The sequence below is a fragment of the Oncorhynchus nerka genome, linkage group LG25 (assembly GCF_034236695.1).
Source record: "Oncorhynchus nerka isolate Pitt River linkage group LG25, Oner_Uvic_2.0, whole genome shotgun sequence".
Taxonomy (NCBI): Eukaryota; Metazoa; Chordata; class Actinopteri; order Salmoniformes; family Salmonidae; genus Oncorhynchus; species Oncorhynchus nerka.
In genome coordinates this window covers 55,817,872-55,836,663 of record NC_088420.1, presented here as the reverse complement: position 1 = coordinate 55,836,663, position 18,792 = coordinate 55,817,872, and the positions used below count along the sequence as shown (strand labels likewise).

General features: G+C 44.6%; 1 protein-coding gene across 1 annotated transcript in view; it reads left to right on the top strand.

Annotated features, from left to right (window-relative positions):
* LOC115109691 (PDZ domain-containing RING finger protein 4-like) overlaps positions 1–17,726 on the top strand; it is a 63,844-nt gene extending 46,118 nt beyond the window's left edge. Inside the window, 4 exon segments of the mRNA XM_029634914.2 lie at positions 4,936–4,998; positions 6,956–7,057; positions 13,335–13,457; positions 14,441–17,726. Coding sequence (XP_029490774.2) covers positions 4,936–4,998; positions 6,956–7,057; positions 13,335–13,457; positions 14,441–15,991 — 1,839 coding nt within the window. The 3' untranslated portion in view covers positions 15,992–17,726.
* Positions 17,727–18,792: the final 1,066 nt, after the last annotated feature.

The window sequence follows — 18,792 nt, the reverse complement described above, 5'->3', positions numbered from 1 at the left end:
TTTATATGTTGAACGTCATTTACAGAAGGGACCAGTTGTAGTGTGTTCATTGTGGGATCAATATTAGTTATCAGCGTCATTATAAAACACAATGACAACTGGAATTGTGTGATCACGCTATCCGCAGCCGATGTGAGTAAGACCTTTTAAACAGGTCAACATTCACAAGGCCGCAGGGCCAGACGGACTACCAGGACGTGTACTCCAGTCATGCGCTGACCAACTGGCAAGTGTATTCACTGACATTTTCAACCTCTCCCGGTCTGAGTCTGTAATACCAACATGTTTGAAGCAGACCACCATGTCTTTGTGCCCAAGAACACTAAGGTAACCTGCCTAAATGACTACCAACCCGTAGCACTCACGTCTGTAGCCATGAAATGCTTTGAAAGCTGGTAATGGCTCACATCAACACCATTATCCCAGAAACCCTAGATATATAGGTCCTGTATGTCAGAAAGCTTTGTGCCGGTGATGTAGTGGGCCGTACCTCTGTAGCGCCTTACGGTCAGATGCCGAGCAGTTGCCATTCCAGGCAGTGATGCAACCAGACAGGATGATCTCGATAGTGCAGCTGTATAAATTATTGAGGATATGGAGGCCATGCCAAATCTTTTCAGTCTCCTGAGGAAGAAAAGGTGTTGTCGTGCCCTCTTCACAACTGTCTTGGTGTGTTTTGACCATGATAGTTTGTTGGTGATGTGGAAAACAAGGAACTTGAAACTCTCAACCTGCTCCACTTCAGTGGTGTTTAGCCCTCCTTTTCCTGCAGTCCACAATCATCTTCTTTGTCTTGCTCACATTGAGGGGGAGGTTGTTGTCCTGGCACCATACAGCCAGGTCTCTGACCTCCTTCCTATAGGCTGTCTCATTGTTGTCGGTGATCAGGCCTACCACTTTTCTGTCGTCAGCAAACCTAATGATGGTGTTGGAATCGTGCTTGGCCATGCAGTCATGGGTGAACAGGGAGTACAGGATGGGATTAAGCACACACTCCTGAGGAGCCTCAGTGTTGATGATCAGCGTGGCAGATGTGTTGTTGCCTGCCCTTACCACCTGGGGTGCGGCCCGTCAAGAAGTCCATTATCCAGTTGCAGTGGGAGGTGTTTAGTCCCAGGGTCCTTAGCTTAGTGATAAGCTTCATCGTTACTATGGTGTTAAACTCTGATCTGTAGTCAATGAACAGCATTCTCACGTACTTTAGCTGTTCCTTTTGTCCAGGTGGGAAAGGGTAGTGTGGAGTGCGATTGAGATTGCGTCATCTGTGGATCTGTTGGGGTGGTATGCGAATTGGAGTGGGTCTAGGGTTTCCGGCATGATGGTGTTGATGTGAGCCATGCCCAGCCTTTCAAAGCACTTCAGGGCTACCGACATGAGTGCTACGGGCTGGTAATCATTTAGGCAGGTTACCTTCGCTTTCTTGGTCACAGGGAATATGGTGGTCTGTTTGAAACATGTTGGTCTTACAGACTCGGTCAGGGAGAGGTTGAAAATATCAGGAAAGACGCTTGCCCAGTGGTCCGCGCATGCTTTGAGTACACGTCCTGCTAATCCATCTGGCCCCGCGGCTTTGTGAATGTTGACCTGTTTAAAGGTCTTGCTCACATCGGCTATGGAGAGCGTGCTCACACAGTCGTCCGGAACAGCTGGTGCTCTCTTGCATGTTTCAGTGTTGCTTTCCTCGAAGTGAGCATTAAAGGCATTTTGCTCGTCTGGTAGGCTCGTGTCACTGGGCAGTTCGCTGCTGGGTTTCCCTTGTAGTCCGTAATAGTTTTCAAGCCCTGCCACATCCGACGAGCGTGAGAGCCGGTGTAGTAGGATTCAATCTTTTTCCTGTATTGATGCTTTGCCTGTTTGATGGTTCATCTGAGGACACAGCGGGATTTCATATAAGCTTCCGGATTAATGTCCCGCTCCTTGAAAGTGGCAGCTCTAGGCTTTAGCTCGGTGCGGATGTTGCCTGTAATCCATTGCTTCTGGTTGGGAAATGTACGTATGGTCACTGTGGGGACGATGTCGTCGATGCACTTATTGATGAAGCCGGTGACATAAGGGGTATACACCTCAATGCAATTGGATGAATCCCGGAACATATTCCAGTCTGTGCTAGCAAAACAGTCCTGTAGCGTAGCATCCGCTGGTTGCACAGAAATTAGTTTTGACTGCATTAAAGTCCCCAGCCACTAGGAGTGCCGCTTATGGATGAGTATTTTCTTCTATGCTTTTGGCCTTACACAGCTCGTTGAGTGCGGTTTTAGTGCCAGCATCGGTTTGTGGTGGTAAATAGACGGCTACGAATAATATAGACAGTGTGGCTTACTGCTTACAGAATGAGGTATTCTATCTATTCTACCTCAGGCGAGCAATACCTCGAATGACAGGGATTCGGGCCTTGTCTCGAGAAAGCAGTATATCCTTCGTGTCGGACTCATTAAATTAAAAAAATCTTTGTCCAGTTCGAGGTGAGTAATCGCTGCTCTGATGTCCAGAAGCTATTTTGAGTCATTAGAGACGGTAGCAGCAACATTATGTACATAATGAGTTACAAACAATGCGAAAAAAGAACTAAGAAAACAGCGCAGTTGGTTAGGAGCCCGTTAAACTGCAGCCATCCCCTCCGGCGCCGTTATCATTCTGGGTATCACTCCACATGTTGTGACAGTGGGGGAATCGCAAAAGTCCTTTCCTCCTCCGTTCCTCAGGTCCCTTCTACTCCTCTCCTTAAAACATTTTTCAAGAGGGACGAAAGGAGAGAAGACGTGACACGAGAAATCAAGGACAGGCCGGAGCTGAGAGCAGAGTCCCTCCCCATCCCCAGTAATCTCAGAGCAGCCCTTTTTAAGGAACGGTCCTTTGTGACACACACACCAGACCATCATGAAGATGGAACATTCAGGCTGGCCCAGCCATCTCAGGAGATCCTGTCTGATTGGATAGAGTAAAACAAATGGCCCCAGACGGCAGTAATTGATTGGCCGTTGAAAGAGTGGCCTGCCCTCTTCGCTCAGTATCATTAGTCAGGGAGAATCATGGGAAGGAAGAGGCATGGATGGGCCTTGTATGGATACTATGTCTCTCTGTGTCCGGTATGTTACATCTACCAATCACAACAGGAGGGATGGAGGGTGCAACAGGGAAATCAACAGATAAAGAAGCACACACACACACACACACACACACACACACACACACACACACACACACAGTATTCCCTGATTGTGATACATTATTGTACTTTCCCCAGACACATGTCCTGACAGGTTTGTAGCTCTGTTAATTTAGCTGCTTCAGCAGTAGGGTAAAGTGGCCTTGATACCTGAACTGGACAGATGCGATAACACATACTGACAGCTAAGGCCTTCCTCTGGCAGCAGGTGCTTCAAACAATCACCAGATGGTGTTGAAAGAGGTCCTTTGTCTAGAAGTGTTGTATAACAGTTCTTACTTCAAACCCACAGAGGTGCTCTAGAATTATATTGGGGACTAAATGATTATTGGATGTCATAAGAAATTTAGATAATGCTTTCATAGGTCAGTGGTCTCTGTAAAGTTGTATAGGTACACTACATGACCAAAAGTTTGTGAACACCTGCTCGTCGAAAATCTAATTCCAAAATCATGGGCATTAATATGGAGTTGGTCCCCTCTTTGCTGCTATAATAGCCTCCGCTATTCCTGGAAGGCGTTCCACTAGATGTAGGAATATTGTTGCGGGGACTTGCTTCCATTCAGCCACAAGAGCATTAGTGAGGTCGGGGACTGATGTTGGGCGATTAGGCCTGGCTCGCAGTCGGCATTCCAATTCATCTCAAAGGTGTTCAATGGAGTTGAAGTCAGGGCTCTGTGCAGGCCAGTCAAGTTCTTCCACACAGATCTCGACAAGTGAGGACCTCACTTTGTGCACCGGGGCATTGTCATGCTGAATCAGGAAAGGACCTTCCCCAAGCTGTTGCCACAAAGTTGGAAGCACAGAATCGTCTAGACTATAATTGTATGCTGAAGCGTTAAGATTTCCCTTCACTGGAACTAAGGGGCCTAACCCGAACCATGAAAAACAGCCCCAGACCATTATTCCTCCTCCACCAAACTTTAGAGTTGGCACTATGTATTCGGACTGGTAGTGTTCTCCTGGCATCCACCAAACCCAAATTTGTCCATCGGACACTTGGCATTGCGCATGGTGATCTTAGGTTTGTGTGCGGCTGCTCAGCCATGGAAACCCATGTCATGAAGCTGCCGACAAACAGTTCTTGCGCTGACGTTGCTTCCAGAGGCAGTTTGTAACTCGAGGATAGCTTATATTTACGTGCTACGCGTTTTAGCACTCCGCGGTCTCGCTCTGTGAGCTTGTGTGGCCTACCACTTCGCGGTTGCGCCGCTGTTGCTCCTAGATGTTACCACTTCACAAGAACAGTACTTATAGTTGACCGGGGCAGCTCTAGCAGAGCATAAATTTGACAAACTGACCTGTTATTTTTATTTTCAAATGTCTTTTTACTGTTTTTACCGTTTTCACTGTTCTATTTCTTTACTTACTTACCTACACACACACACACACATACATTTTTTTTTTCTCAGCACTATTGTTAAGTAAGCATTTCACTGTATTCGGTGCACGTGACAAATAAACTTTGATTTGATTTTGTTAGAAAGGTGGCATCCTATGACGATGCCACGTTGAATGTCTGTGAGCTCTTGCCAATGTTTGTCTATGGCGATTGCATGGCTGTGTGATTGATTTTATACACCTGTCAGCAATGAGTGTGGTTGAAATTGCCGAATCCAATAATTTGAAGGGGTGTCCATATACTTTTGTATTTTCAAAAGGTTATATATTTTGTGTATGAAATGTGATGGTAAGGTATTTTGGCAAACTTCCAAAAGGCAATTTTGTGTTCCCTTTGAGCATTGATTCAAACGGTCTCTCCCCATCAGGTTGGGCCAAACAGCATTGCTGCAAGGGACGGACGCATCAGAGAAGGAGACCACATTTTACAGGTAGGAAACTATTTCTTTCTATCTTGACCCTCAGCCCCTCTTTTCTCTCTCTCGTTCTTTCTCTCTCTCTCTCTCGTCTCCTCTCTCTCTCATTTCTCATCAGAGGTGACATAAACACTTTTTTATTTCACCTCCCTCTGCCATTGTCTCCCAACACGAGAACCCATTCATTTTTAATGGCACCATAGTAAAAGAGAAACTCACCCCCTCTGTGACGGTTAGCGGGGAGGAAATGTCCCTCTGGCTGTTTTAGTTACCGACTCAGCATCCGACTGGGCTTTTTAACAGCCGTAAGAGCAGTTTAAGGATGCACCGTGCTCTAGATATACCCCCCACCTGCTTCTGGGTAACACACTCGCACATCCACAAGAATGCACACACACCAGATCTCTTCCCTTTCTACACACACGCACACCCCGGAGGTAGACTGAGAGGCTCTCCATGTTATTACCCCTCAGCTCCATCCCTGGGCCAGGGAGGGTCGGTGGACCCTGGAGGCTACTAGTACCCCCTCCAAAGACAGTCTTCTGGTGGGGTTAGAGACACAAACAACAGAGTCAGTGGAGCTGTATGGACCATTATGATGTTATTGGAGAGGGAGGGGGGTTGTGAGCTTTGCTCTCTTGTAGGGGGAAGGGTGGAAAACGGGGATGTTTTAAGGTGTAATAGAGGGGTTGGTGTTTTGGGAGGTAGGGATAAAGTAAGGTCATATATTTGGGGAGAGGCAGATTGAGGGCTTTGTGGAGAGAGATGGATAGTCATGTTTTGGGAGGTTAAGGTTGTAAGGGCTTACGTTTTTTTAAGTCATGTTTTAAAATACAAATCTGAGCGGTAGATCTCAGAATGGGATCTCGGCTCGGGAAGATTGGTGATCACTGGTATTAAGTGTAAGTGTTCTGTAGAGTCTGAGAGCAGTAATGGTTTTGGGAGGCAGAGCCACAAGGTTGTTACAGTAATGTGGGTGAGAGTGCTGGAGACAGTGGAGAAATGCTTTTGAGGAGAATGGCAGAAGTAGACGGTAATGTCTTTTAGAGAGTGGTCTGTTTTCAGTCAGAGTAAACTCTCAGAACAACAGAGTGATGTGTTTCTGAATAAGGGTTAATGAGTCCGAGAGAGAGAGAGAGAGAGAGAGAGAGAGAGAGAGAGGAGGTGAGTACACGGTGCAGTCATGAGAGGAAGAAGATTGAGCGTAGGGTAAGCACAGTTTTTTTGTTGCAGAGAGATAATGTACGGCTGGGGCTAGCTGCTTCCCTAATTGTCTGTCGCGTGGCGCCTTGTCCATGTGTGCGCACGTGTCTTTCGTGCATTGTAGGTCATAATGTGTTGTGCGATTGCATTGAGCTATGAGGCAAAGCGAGGGGAGAGGGGTTTGGGTTAGTGGCTGTGATCCATGCCTCCACCCCAAGCACCCCTTTACTATTATCCCATGCTGACAGGGCCATTACTCTGGTCAGTGGAAGACGGACGCCCCCCTGTCACGGCTCAGTTAATTGTGTGGGGCGTCTGTATGTATGAATGTGTGTCGCTTCCAGATGCTGGATGCTTTCAGGAGCAGAGCATTTCTAGTGCAGACGATCGGTCCATAGACCACTGTCCCATTCACGATCAATCCAGCCAGCCTGGCCTGCTATGAAATACTGACTGGACACTGACTGGACTTCATAGATCCCCTGGAAGGAGGAGAGACAGGGCCTTTAGCTGTCTGCCAGCTGGGCTCTTTCTACAGTGTTAGACTGAGATAAAGAAGGAAAAAAAAGGAAAGTGGCCCTTCCCTTTGTGTGTGTGTGTGTTCTAGCGCGTGTATGTGCGTGTGTGAGTTATAACAGGACAGTGTGTGATATACTGTATATTGTGACTCCTGCCTCCACTTCAGGTTGCAACTGCTCTCTCTCTCTCTCTGCGGCAGTGTCTCTCCAGTGTGTTTGTGTATGAATAACAGTGTGTGTTGTTTCCACAGATCAATGGTCAGGATGTGCAGGACAGAGAGGAGGCTGTAGCTGTGCTCTCCAGTGAAGACACAAGGAACATCGTACTGCTGGTCGCCAGGCCCGAGTTACAGGTGAGCTTACCACCACTGATGAAGTTGAAGGAATTGTTTTCAGGTTATTTTTTTTTTACTCCAGTCCTAATAGTTTACTAATCTGGAGAGATGTATTGTAAACTATTCCTTTAACGCTAAGCACAGGTCCCTACTGTAGGTCCGTAGGATCAATACACCAGTCATTAAGAGGTCTTTTTATTCATGACATCCCGAGTTAACATACGTGACACCCAAAACACAGCCCTAAGGCTGCACATAATACCACTTACGTTTCTTAGATGAAACATTACACGTCCCTGTATAAACAGCACCGCACATCATGTGCATTTTTTTTATATAGTTGCCGGCCACTGTAATTGACTTCCAACAGTAGGCCATAAAAACTAATGGCATGCTAATATGCAGTGAGTTCAGGCCCAAGGCCATGGCGAACGGTGCGTGTGCGTGCACGTGCGTGCGTAGGGCTGTGGCGGTCGTGAAGTTTTTTGTCAGCTGGTAACTGTCAACCAAATATCTCCAGGTCTCACAGTAATTGACCGTTAATTAACATAAACTTGTTCGGCATCTCTGGGCTTCCACGCACAGCCCACAAGCCACTGATGCAGACCTTGAAACGTCTACATTTTAAAAAGTCCGTATAAATCTATTTAATATAGCCCACACCGTCACAATAAATCCGTTATTTGATTTGATTTGATTTCTAATGCATTCTAAGGCAGCATGATGTGACTCAAATGACGATTTGAAAAAAAGTAGCATGAAAGGCATGCGCTCTGCTCTGTTTCTTATGCAGGCCGCACATGCTTCATCAGTCGGTCATTCACAATTTGACAAGCACTTGATAATATTCTCACCCATCAGACTATTCTCAATTTCATTTGGGCTTTACATGTAGCCTACTAATATACTGTATGTGTGTAATCATTTTTTATTTTAAAAAATACATGTTATTGGTAGCCTGCCCTCAAATAGCGAATGGATGAAAGCGCTTCCTGTGCCAGGTAGGCTACACCAGTTTTAAAGTAGATTAATGTGCTTAATTATTTTTAAATTTAAGCACAAAAAAGCTGTGATCCTCTTTTAAAATACTGTAGTGGCCAGTCAAATCCCTGTTTTCTCCAATGCGATTGCGCAATTGACTGGGCTTGTAAGAACACATCTGTCTCTAGGCTCTACAGGCTATGGGCTCTCCAACCCTGTTCCAGGGATCCTAAGCCTATATGTTAAGTTTAGAGTGATTTGGCCACTTTAGTTGTGCTACAAACCTTATCAAAACATATAGGCCTATGGGCTCGGCTACATGATGCTTGTGAATATGATTTGACAAAATCGCAAAACAATGCAAACCGCTGGTTTTTTGCCGTAGACGGCACATGCTGGGCATCATTCACAAGTGATAAACCCATCCGACTAGTGCTTGGCAATATGGCCGAAATATCATATCACGATATATATATATATTTTTAAATACAGTGTAGTGATATTTGATGGTATTTTATGTTTGTGATTAATAAAAGTTATACAGTATGTATGCTCTATGAGTAGTTCATGACCCTAGGGTGGCAACACATAAATAAGTGATTTCAACAGGGCTTTCTACATTCTGACTGTTTTACACTGTTCAATCGAACTTCAAACAAAAATGATTTTCATCATTTCATTTCTGTAGTTACAGGAATTGTGTCATCATTTCCACACTGTGCCACGCAGGGCTGCATGATATGGGCAAAACATTGAGGTCTAGTTCATTGGTGAACTGTTGCAATCATGGAAATATAATTATTATTTACATTTGAGTAATTTAGCAGACACTCTTATCCAGAGCGACTTATAGTAGTGAATATATACATACTTTTTTTTCATACTGGTCCCCCTGTGGCAGTCAAATCCACAACCCTGGCATTGCAAGTGCAATGCTCTACCAACTGAGCTACACGGGACTATTCTAATTCTATAGTTGTAATATAGTGGGCAGCACCTTGAATGTTTATGACAATGAATGAAAAAGCCAGGGAGGAAAATATTGACAGGGTAGGAACCAAAGTGTTGGTCAATGTTTCCAGGGGACCCTAATTAGATGTTACATCTAATGTTGTTTTCTTACCTCGTGTATCTAGCCAGCTAGTAAAAATATTCATGTTTCACCTATTTCTCTCTCATTTAAGATACCGTTGCACAAACAATATGCTTATCTAGGCCTACACCCGCACTGGTACCAGGCTGTATTACAGGGGTTCCCAAACTTTTTTGTCCCACAAGCTCATTTTGATATCTGAAAACCCAAACCATGTGAAAAAAAATGAGGATGTAATTAACAGCCAATGTTTATCTTTTCATTTGGGCCTATGGCAGTCATTGCAAATTAGTCTAACACAATGTATCTTCTCTAACCAACACTAATGAGATGGGTGCGCTTGATGTGTGTCGCGTCAGAGCTTCTCAAAGTCAGGGGGCGTGGTCGGGCATGCGCACCTCATCTCTGCGGTCACATCGTACCAGGATCAATATTTGGTTTTAATGCAGAAAAAAATCACTGAATCCAGCTTCACACAGATATGAGCTGGCGAAGGGTATGATGAGTTTTATGGTGATTTCAAGACAAATGGGATGTCTGAAAAATACAAGGTCAAATCGTGACGTCAGTGATCGACTTTTGGAGCTCTAGAAACAGACACGAGTTCCCGAGTTGGAATTCCAAATTGGATGACAGTTCAAAATATTTTTCCTACAATGTGATTTTCTGGATTTTCTTTTCTCAATTTGACTGTCATAGTTGAAGTACCTATGATGAAAATTACAGGCCTCTCTCATATTTTTAGGTGGGAGAACTTGCACAATTGTTGGCTGACTAAATACATTTTTGCCCCACTGTATATATGCAGTTGAAGTCAGAAGATTACATACACCTTAGCCAAATACATTTAAACTCTGTTTTTCACAATTGCTGACATTTAATCCGAGTAAAAACTCCCTGTCTTGGGTCAGTTAGGATCACCACTTAATTTTAAGAATGTGAAATGTCAGAATATAAGTAGAGCGAATGATTTATTTCAGCTTTTATTTCTTTCATCACATTCCCAGTGGGTCAGAAGTTTACATATGCTCAATTAGTATTTGGTACCATTGCTTTTAAATTGTTTAACTTGGGTCAAACATTTCGGGTAGCCTTCCACAAGCTTCCCATAATAAGTTGGGTGAATTTTGGCCCATTCCTCCTGACAGAGCTGGTGTAACTGAGTCAGGTTTGGAGGCCTCCTTGCTCGCACACATTTTTTCAGTTCTGCCCACACATTTTCTGTAGGCTTGAGGTCAGGGCTTTGTGATGGCCACTCTAATACTATGACTTTGTTGTCCTTAAGCCATTTTGCCTCAACTTTGGAAGTATGCTTGGTGTCATTGTCCATTTGAAAGACCAATTTGCGACCAAGCTTTAACTTCCTGACTGATGTCTTGAGATGTTGCTTCAATATATCCCCATCATTTTCATACCTCATGATGCCATCTATTTTGTGAAGTGCACCAGTCCCTCCTGCAACAAAGCACCCCCACAACATGATGCTGCTACCCCCGTGCCTCACGGTTGGGATGGTGTTCTTCAGCTTGCAAGCATCCCCCTTTTTCCTCCAAACATAACGATGGTCATTATGGCCAAACAGTTATATTTTTGTTTCATCAGACCAGAGGACATTTCTCCAAAAAGTACAATATTTTTCCCCATGTGCAGTTGCAAACCATATTCTGGCTTTTTTATGGCAGTTTTGGAGCAGTGGCTTCTTCCTTGCTGAGCAGCCTTTCAGGTTATGTCGATAAAGGACTCTTTTTACTGTGGCTATATATACTTTTGTACCTGTTTCCTCTAGCATCTTCCCAAGGTCCTTTGCTGTTCTGGGATTGATTTGCACTTTTCACACCAAAGTACGTTCATCTCTAGGAGACAGAATGCATCTCCTTCCTGAGCGGTATGATGGCTGCGTGGTCCCATGGTGTTTATACTTGCCTACTATTGTTTGTACTGATGAACGTGGTACCTTCAGGCTTTTGGAAATTGCTCCCAAGGATGAACCAGACTTGTGGAGGTCTACAATTTTTTTCTGAGGTCTTGGCTGATTTCTTTTGATTTTCCCATAATGGCAAGCAAAGAGGCACTGAGTTTGAAGGTAGGACTTGAAATACATCCACAGGTACACCTCCAATTGATTCAAATAATGTCAATTAGCCTATCAGAAGCTTCTAAAGCCATGACATCATTTTCTGGAATTTTCCAAGCTGTTTAAAGGCGCAGTCAACTTAGTGTATGTAAACTTCTGACCCACTGGAATTGTGATTCACCGTATCACAATTCCAGTGGGTCAGAAGTTTACATACACTAAGTTTACTGTGACTTTAAACAACTTGGAAAATTCCAGAAAAGATGAAAGATGAATGGAGCAAAGAACAGAAAGATCCTTGATGAAAACCAGTTCCAAAATTTAAAAAAATCTGTTTTTGCTTTGACATTATGGGATATTGTGTGTAGATTGATGAGGGGAAATAGCAATTGAATCCATTTTAGAATAAGGCTGTAAAGTAACAAAATGGGGTTGAGGTCCTTGATGATCTTCTTGGCCTTCCTGCGACACCTGGTGCTGTATGTATCCTGGAGGGCAGGCAGTATGCTCCCAATGGTGGGTTCGGCCGAGCGTACCACCCTCTGTAGAGCCTTGCGGTCAGCGGTGGTAGAGTTGCCGCACCAGGCTTTGGTTCAGCCTGACAGTGTGTTCTCGATGGTGCTCCTGTAGAGCACTGTGAGGTCCTCAGAGACAGGCCTAATTTCTTCAGCCTCCTGAGGTTGAAGAGTCGCTGTCGTTACTTCTTCACCATGTTGTCTGTGTCGTTTGCCCATTTCAGCTCCTTGGAGATGTGTACGCCGAGGAACTTGAACGTGTTTTTACCGTCTCCAGTGCCTACCTCCTCTTTGTAAGCCATCTCGTTGTTGTTGGTAATCACGCCTACCACTATCGTGTCATCAGAGAACTTGATGATGGAGTTGGAACTGTGTGAGGTATACAGAGAGTACAGGAGGGGACTGAGGACACACCCTTGTGGGGCCTTCATGTTGAGGATCAGTGTGGAGGAGGTAATGTTGCCTACCTTCACCACCTGGGGATGTCAGAATGATTAGAGGGACAATGGAGCACTGAGTATCAGGCCATTAGCGACTGGCCGTTAGCAAGTTTGATAGGCTACTAATGACCATCAGCGGCATCAGAGCGCAGTTCTGGAAAAGCCTAGTTACCGTGACTGCCGGTGTGGCGATAATTCGGTCACCATAACAGCCCTTATGAGTATGAGCCACTGAGTACGACAGATGAGCAATGAGCCATAATGGACTCTCTACCTTCCCCTTTTGGTAATTAAATACGCCTCTCATAATACATCTAAAGTCTTGGCTGTGATATGGTTCCCATTTGGTTTGGGTCAAGCAGACAAAGTGCTGATGAATGACATTGAGGAACCAGATCAGAGGTCAAGATCCTCTGTTCATTGAAATATATTGACTTCATCTATATGTGTGGTCAGGCAGGGATTTGATGAGGACATTGTTTTTAATTTTTTTTTATTATTATTATTTTTTTACCCCTTTTTCTCCCCAATTTCGTGGTATCCAATTGTTGTAGTAGCTACTATCTTGTCTCATCGCTACAACTCCCGTACGGGCTCGGGAGAGAGGAAGGTTGAAAGTCATGCGTCCTCCGATACACAACCCAACCAGCCGCACTGCTTCTTAACACAGCGCACATCCAACCCGGAAGCCAGCCGCACCAATGTGCCGGAGGAAACACCGTGTACCTGGCAACCTTGGTTAGCGCGCACTGCTCCCGTCCCGCCACAGAAGTCGCTGGTGCGCGATGAGACATCCCTACCGACCAAGCCCTCCCTAACCCGGACAACGCTAGGCCAATTGTGCGTCGCCCCACAGACCTCCCGGTCGCGGCCGGTTACGACAGAGCCTGGGCACGAACCCAGAGTCTCTGATGGCACAGCTGGCGCTGCAGTACAGCGCCCTTAACCACTGCGCCACCCGGGAGGCTGATGGGGACATTGTTAATGATCTATCAACAGTTTTATAATGCTTTCAGCAATTGCAACACAAAAACTCCATGACGTGTGTCTTATTGTGGATCTCGACTGGCCAGTTGGTGTAAGCCAGGGCTTCTCATATTCTGGTTTTAATCCTTCTCTCTCTTTTCTCTCCATCTTTATTTCACTCTCCCTTGCTCCCCCCCCCCTCCCATCTCTCCCTTTCTATCTCTAGCTAGAGGAGGCGTGGTTGGATGATGAACACAGTGAGTTCCTGGAGCAGTTGAAGATGGAGATGTTGGAGGAGCAGCAGAGAGAAGAGATGGAGCTGGAGGCACTACAGGAAGAACAGGAGCAGGTGAGACCCACAGGGACAGACCAAAGTGTTTATTATCTCATTTTGTATACAGAGCTTTTACCTGAGGAACAAGTACGGTCCCACAACCCTAGGGTCAAACCAAAGAGTAGACCATGGAAACCAACAATCTCAGAGTGTATACTTAAGGCATAATGCTACTACATGACTATGTAAAGACTTGACTGAATGACAGTCATTACTGGTTTTAAGAGAAAGGCTGTAGCTTGAAATAATCAGTAACGTTAGGTGGAGCGGATGAGATTATACCAAACTGTGTATTGAGGTTCTTTCAAATCTGATGGCAATATCTAATAATATAGCTTGAAAGCTTTATTAATATGGAAGAGGGTGAGGAGCATTTTGAATCCCAAAGATTGGGGACCACAATTTAAAATCTTCATTTTTATTTTAGATTAGCAAATATGTAAATGGGTAGATAGGGAAGTTCAAAAGACTGCAAAGCATGGGGAAGAAACGACAATTCCCAGCATAGCAGAGTAGTGGTACAGAACTCCACAAGAATGGAGGGAATCCCAGTGGAGAACCCAAAGCACTGACTTTTTCAAAACTATTTCAGTCTTTAGAAATTTCAGAAATTTCAAATAGTTATGAATATAATTTCCTTTGTTCTAAAATTCCCAGTTTCCACAAAGTTGTACACAAGAGACCTATGCACTTCAAGTTGTTGTTTTTTTTACAAATAGTTGTTTACAGATACAGTAGTATGTTAATTTGATCACACTGTTGACAGATAGTTTTCCTGCAGTCAACTCTGGACCTCGAAGTCAGTTTCACTGCTTTTTTAAATCTAATCAAGGACCAATTTAGACCTGGCACACCAGGTGTGTGCAATTAATTATCAGGTAGAACAGAAAACCAGCAGGCTTCGGACCTCGTAGGCCATAGGGTAAGAGTTGAATAGCCCTGCTGTAGACAGTCTTTTAGCTTTTTTTTACTGAAAAACTTTATATATTTTCTTTCAGCCCAGAGGAACACAAGAGGATGACATCACTGCCACCTGTTCCTCCCTAACTCAGGACAAGGACAGTGAGCTGGGGATGTCTGACCACAATGCCCTTCTAACCCACATCCAGAGACGACTGTCCCAGTGCCTGAGGGATAGACAGGACACTGGGCATCATCGTCTGGACGAAGAAGAGGAGGAAGAGGAGGTGGAGGAGGGTGACCGCTTCCAGCAGCTCCTGGAGCTGAAGTGTCAGATCCGTAACAGCGGGGAGTACGACTTGTTCTACAGCAGACACAGCACCATCGAATGTAGTCTGGGAGAGCCGGCTGGCGGCGTGCAGCATGAGCTCCGCATGCTCAACGAGGAGCTCTGCAGCATTGAGCTTGAGTGCCAGAACATCATGCAGGCCCACAAGCTCCGCAAGGGACCGGGGGAGACCCAGAGAGACCAGGTGCAGCAGGTGTCAACCATAACCAGCCACCCCGTGCCCAAGGACCAAAGCTTCCTCCGAGGCAGCAGGGACTCGCCCAGCAGGGGCAAGCTGGCTGACATCAACAAGCGCCAAGAGAAACCGGAGAAGTCAGACAAGGACAGCTCGAGCGCCTACAACACGGCAGAGAGCTCACGCAGCACGCCGCTGGCCATGGACCGATCCCCCGAGCACTCCCTCCAGAGGAGGATGGTCACCATCACCAACCAGAGGAACCTCCGCAGCAGCCTGGCAAGCCTTCATGCCACAGCCAGCCCCAGTCCTAGCCCCAGCCCAACACAACGGTCGCTCCACCGAACCCCCATCCCAGGCAAGGACAGTAGCCCCGACCACAGCCCCAACCGCTACGAGTCGGACCAGACTGCCCCGGCAGACGATGAAAGGAGCGGGAACGGGAAGGTGAAGCCTCAGCATCCTCCCAGGGCTTCCCAGATCCCTTACCTCTCCCCGTCCCGTAGCTCCCAGCATAGGCAGCCCAACACCAACATACCGGCACACTACCAGAGCTACATGCAGCTGATCCAGCAGCGCTCGGCCGTGGAGTACGCTCAGAGCCAACTCAGCCTGCTCAGCGTGGTCAAGGAGCCCCAGTTGATCCCCGCCAGCGAGCCCAAGATGGAGTGGAAGGTCAAGATCCGTTCCGATGGCACACGCTACATCACAAAGAGACCCATCAGGGACAAGATCCTGCGGGAACGCGCCCTCAAGATCAAGGAGGAGCGCAGCGGCGGGATGACCACGGACGACGACGCTATGTCCGAGATGAAGATGGGGCGGTACTGGAGTAAAGAGGAGAGGAAGCAGCATCTGGTCAGGGCTAAAGAACAGCGGAGGAGACGAGAGTTCATGCAGCGGAGCAGGCTGGAAAGCCTGAGGGAGAGTCCTCAGAGCAGCAGCGAAGGACGCAAGGAGGTCAGCATCATCGAACTGAGCCACAGGAAGATGATGAAGAAGCGCAACAAGAAGATCCTGGACAACTGGATGACCATTCAGGAACTGATGACTCACGGGGCCAAGGCCCCTGATGACCCCAGGGCCAAAGTACATAACGCCTTCCTGTCGGTCACCACTGTATAATATACAACAAACACAATCTACAGCAGTGTTTCTCAACCTTATTCATACCAGGGGCCAGCAAGCTATGGTTCTTACCTTCTTGGAAGGCAGCTTATATTAATAGGGACTAACATGAGAACTGACTAAAAAATTAGTTTCAGTTATTAAACATCTTAGGAACCGGTCGGCAACATCCCAGGGACTGTTCCTGGCCCTTAGACCAGAGGTTGAGAAATACTGATCTAGCTACAGTACCCCATGTGGTATAATATACTTGCCTCGTTCAATGTGGCATTTTTATGAGGACGATAGGAATATTTTCACAACTTTGTTACCCGAAAAAAATAGCATTTTGTAAAGAATTTGAACCAATGTCAATTTTGTTTATATTTTTTTCATGTTTTTCATGATGTCACCCTCTTCCAGATCCAGAAGCACTTTTGTATGAGATTACTGTGCAATTATCTTTCTTAGTTGATCGTTTTCTTAGTTCATCCTGTGAAAATGTTAAATTATTTTCATATTTCTGTTCTGTTATGCAGTGATTCCAACCCACGCAGATCAGGAGACTTGGCCTCCCTCAGGGGGAGACATGTTGAATTGAATGTACAGTATGGAAATGTATTTTAATCCTACTTCTTGCCGGTCTAGATTTGATGAACCAGCCATTAGATTTATTGTTCAGGACTTTCTACAAATGTCACAGATACATTCAGAACTTTCGGCCAATTCCACACGAGCACATACGACTTCAACTACAACCACTGATTTACCAAATATAATGATATACATTCCTTTAAAACAAGATGGTTAAGTTGACATTTGATAACGATAACTTGGACTGAATGCATACAGCTTCTACCTGCGTATTCTAAGGGAACCAATGTTGAGATAGACAGATAGATACATTAGCTAAGGACTGGACAACCTGACCTATACCGTTTACAGTATGGATCATCTAAGCTTTTAAAGGCAAGAATGTATCCCCATTCCAAAACAAAGGACCATTTGCAATTTCCTTTGCAATCATTTTAATTGCAAAGGATTATTTTATTCCAAGAGGCTATGAAGACTAGCTGTGATATGTTGCAGCCAACAATTACTCTGCAGTGCATCAGGAGTTCTTCCAATGTAATACTAGTAAACCCTCTTTCATAAGATTTTGCATATTTATGTTTACATAATCCTTTATTTTCCACACAGTAGGTATTGTACAATGTTAATGTTTCTCAACAAAGCCTTAAACAGTTGCCAATTAGATTCATGTAACTTTGTTGTGGAAAGAAATTCGTTATGAGCTGTCTATGGTTCTCTGTTGCAGCTCAAAATGGTTCAAACTTGAAGCTCAGGCTTCACTTCATGTTTTTAACAACGCCGGCTCATTTCAGAGCCCACACACACTCTGTATGCTTGTACTTACTAGTTATGGATTGGATGATTGCCAGTGAGCAGGACTCATAACTTGGCAGTACATTTTCCAATTGTGAAATCAGGTTTTGCGTATGTATAACTGCATACTTTTCAGTCTGGTTCTGTGTACAGTAGAATACATACTTGTTTCAAACAGCTCATTTTCAGTTTAAATATTGTGAATGTGAACTTTGAAACCAACTCCTGTATTTGTTTCAAGTCAATGTCAATGGTCTTATTTCAAGTAATATGTAGTTGGCACACTTGTAGCCAGGTAAACGTGTGGTATAATTGTGATCATTGAAAAATGACATGAGAATAAATGATAGTTTTTTTTCTTTCTTTATGGAACGTTTGCAGTAATACTTTGACTGTCCTTCAGTCTGGTTCTTCATTCACAACACATCACGGTGCTTGGAAGCCAATTATGTGTGAAATGACTGTTAAAGTATAGGGTTTCAAACAGCAACAGTATATGTGATTGAGCTCTAACAAGCAGAAAATCCAGACTTTAGACTTTAAAATTGCTTTTAGTTTTCTTGGTTAACTCAAATAGAAAACGTTATGTCACATTCATAAATTAAGTTGTGAATCTTCAAGCATCATTATCTCGTGCAGTTTTACTGAGATTACTCACAGTTTATAATGAAAATAGAGTATCTTCATGCATCTTGCATTTCTTGGGGAAGTCATTGTCAAGAGATTGTTTCACATGAGAACAGTCTGACAAATCGTTTTTGGAAAAGAACGGGCTTGTTCATTGGACTCATTTACAGCTCAAATGTCTCCCTCTGAAATAGATCTCTCCTTTTGTTTAATATTAACAATTAAAAATATCACCTTCCACTCGGATGGCTCTGAGTTCATTAAAATATATCAACCACTAAATCATTTCAATGGCCTGTCATGAAGTATAAGGGGAACGCATTGGGATACTCCAACCATTCCTCAAATTATCTTTCGATATGAACCGTTTGTCGTCTATGGTTGAAATTGAAGTGTCACGCATACTCGCCTCAAGACTTACTTTATACTCATGGGTTTTGCAGTTATAATTGAAACCCTCTCTCGTTTTTAGAGACTGAGCTATCCATATTGGTACAATAAAGACATAAGTCTCCCCTGAAGTTAAATGACTGTCTAGAGGAAAGGAGTTTCATTTACTCACAAGCATATAAGTCTAAACTCTCCCCTTATTTCTCTACGGACATTTACCCTGACACTCTGTTTCTCTTCCCTCCTTCCATGACTTTCTTCATTAGTGCCACTTGTCCTGGACATACATGTCTTCCTGTTGACACTTTCTCAGCACGTGTCACTAATATCGGAAGACTTGAACCAAGAAGATGACCAATTAATAAACATTGCATTTGTACTAAAAAAAAGACGGCAATAGTGCCTATCAACTCTAT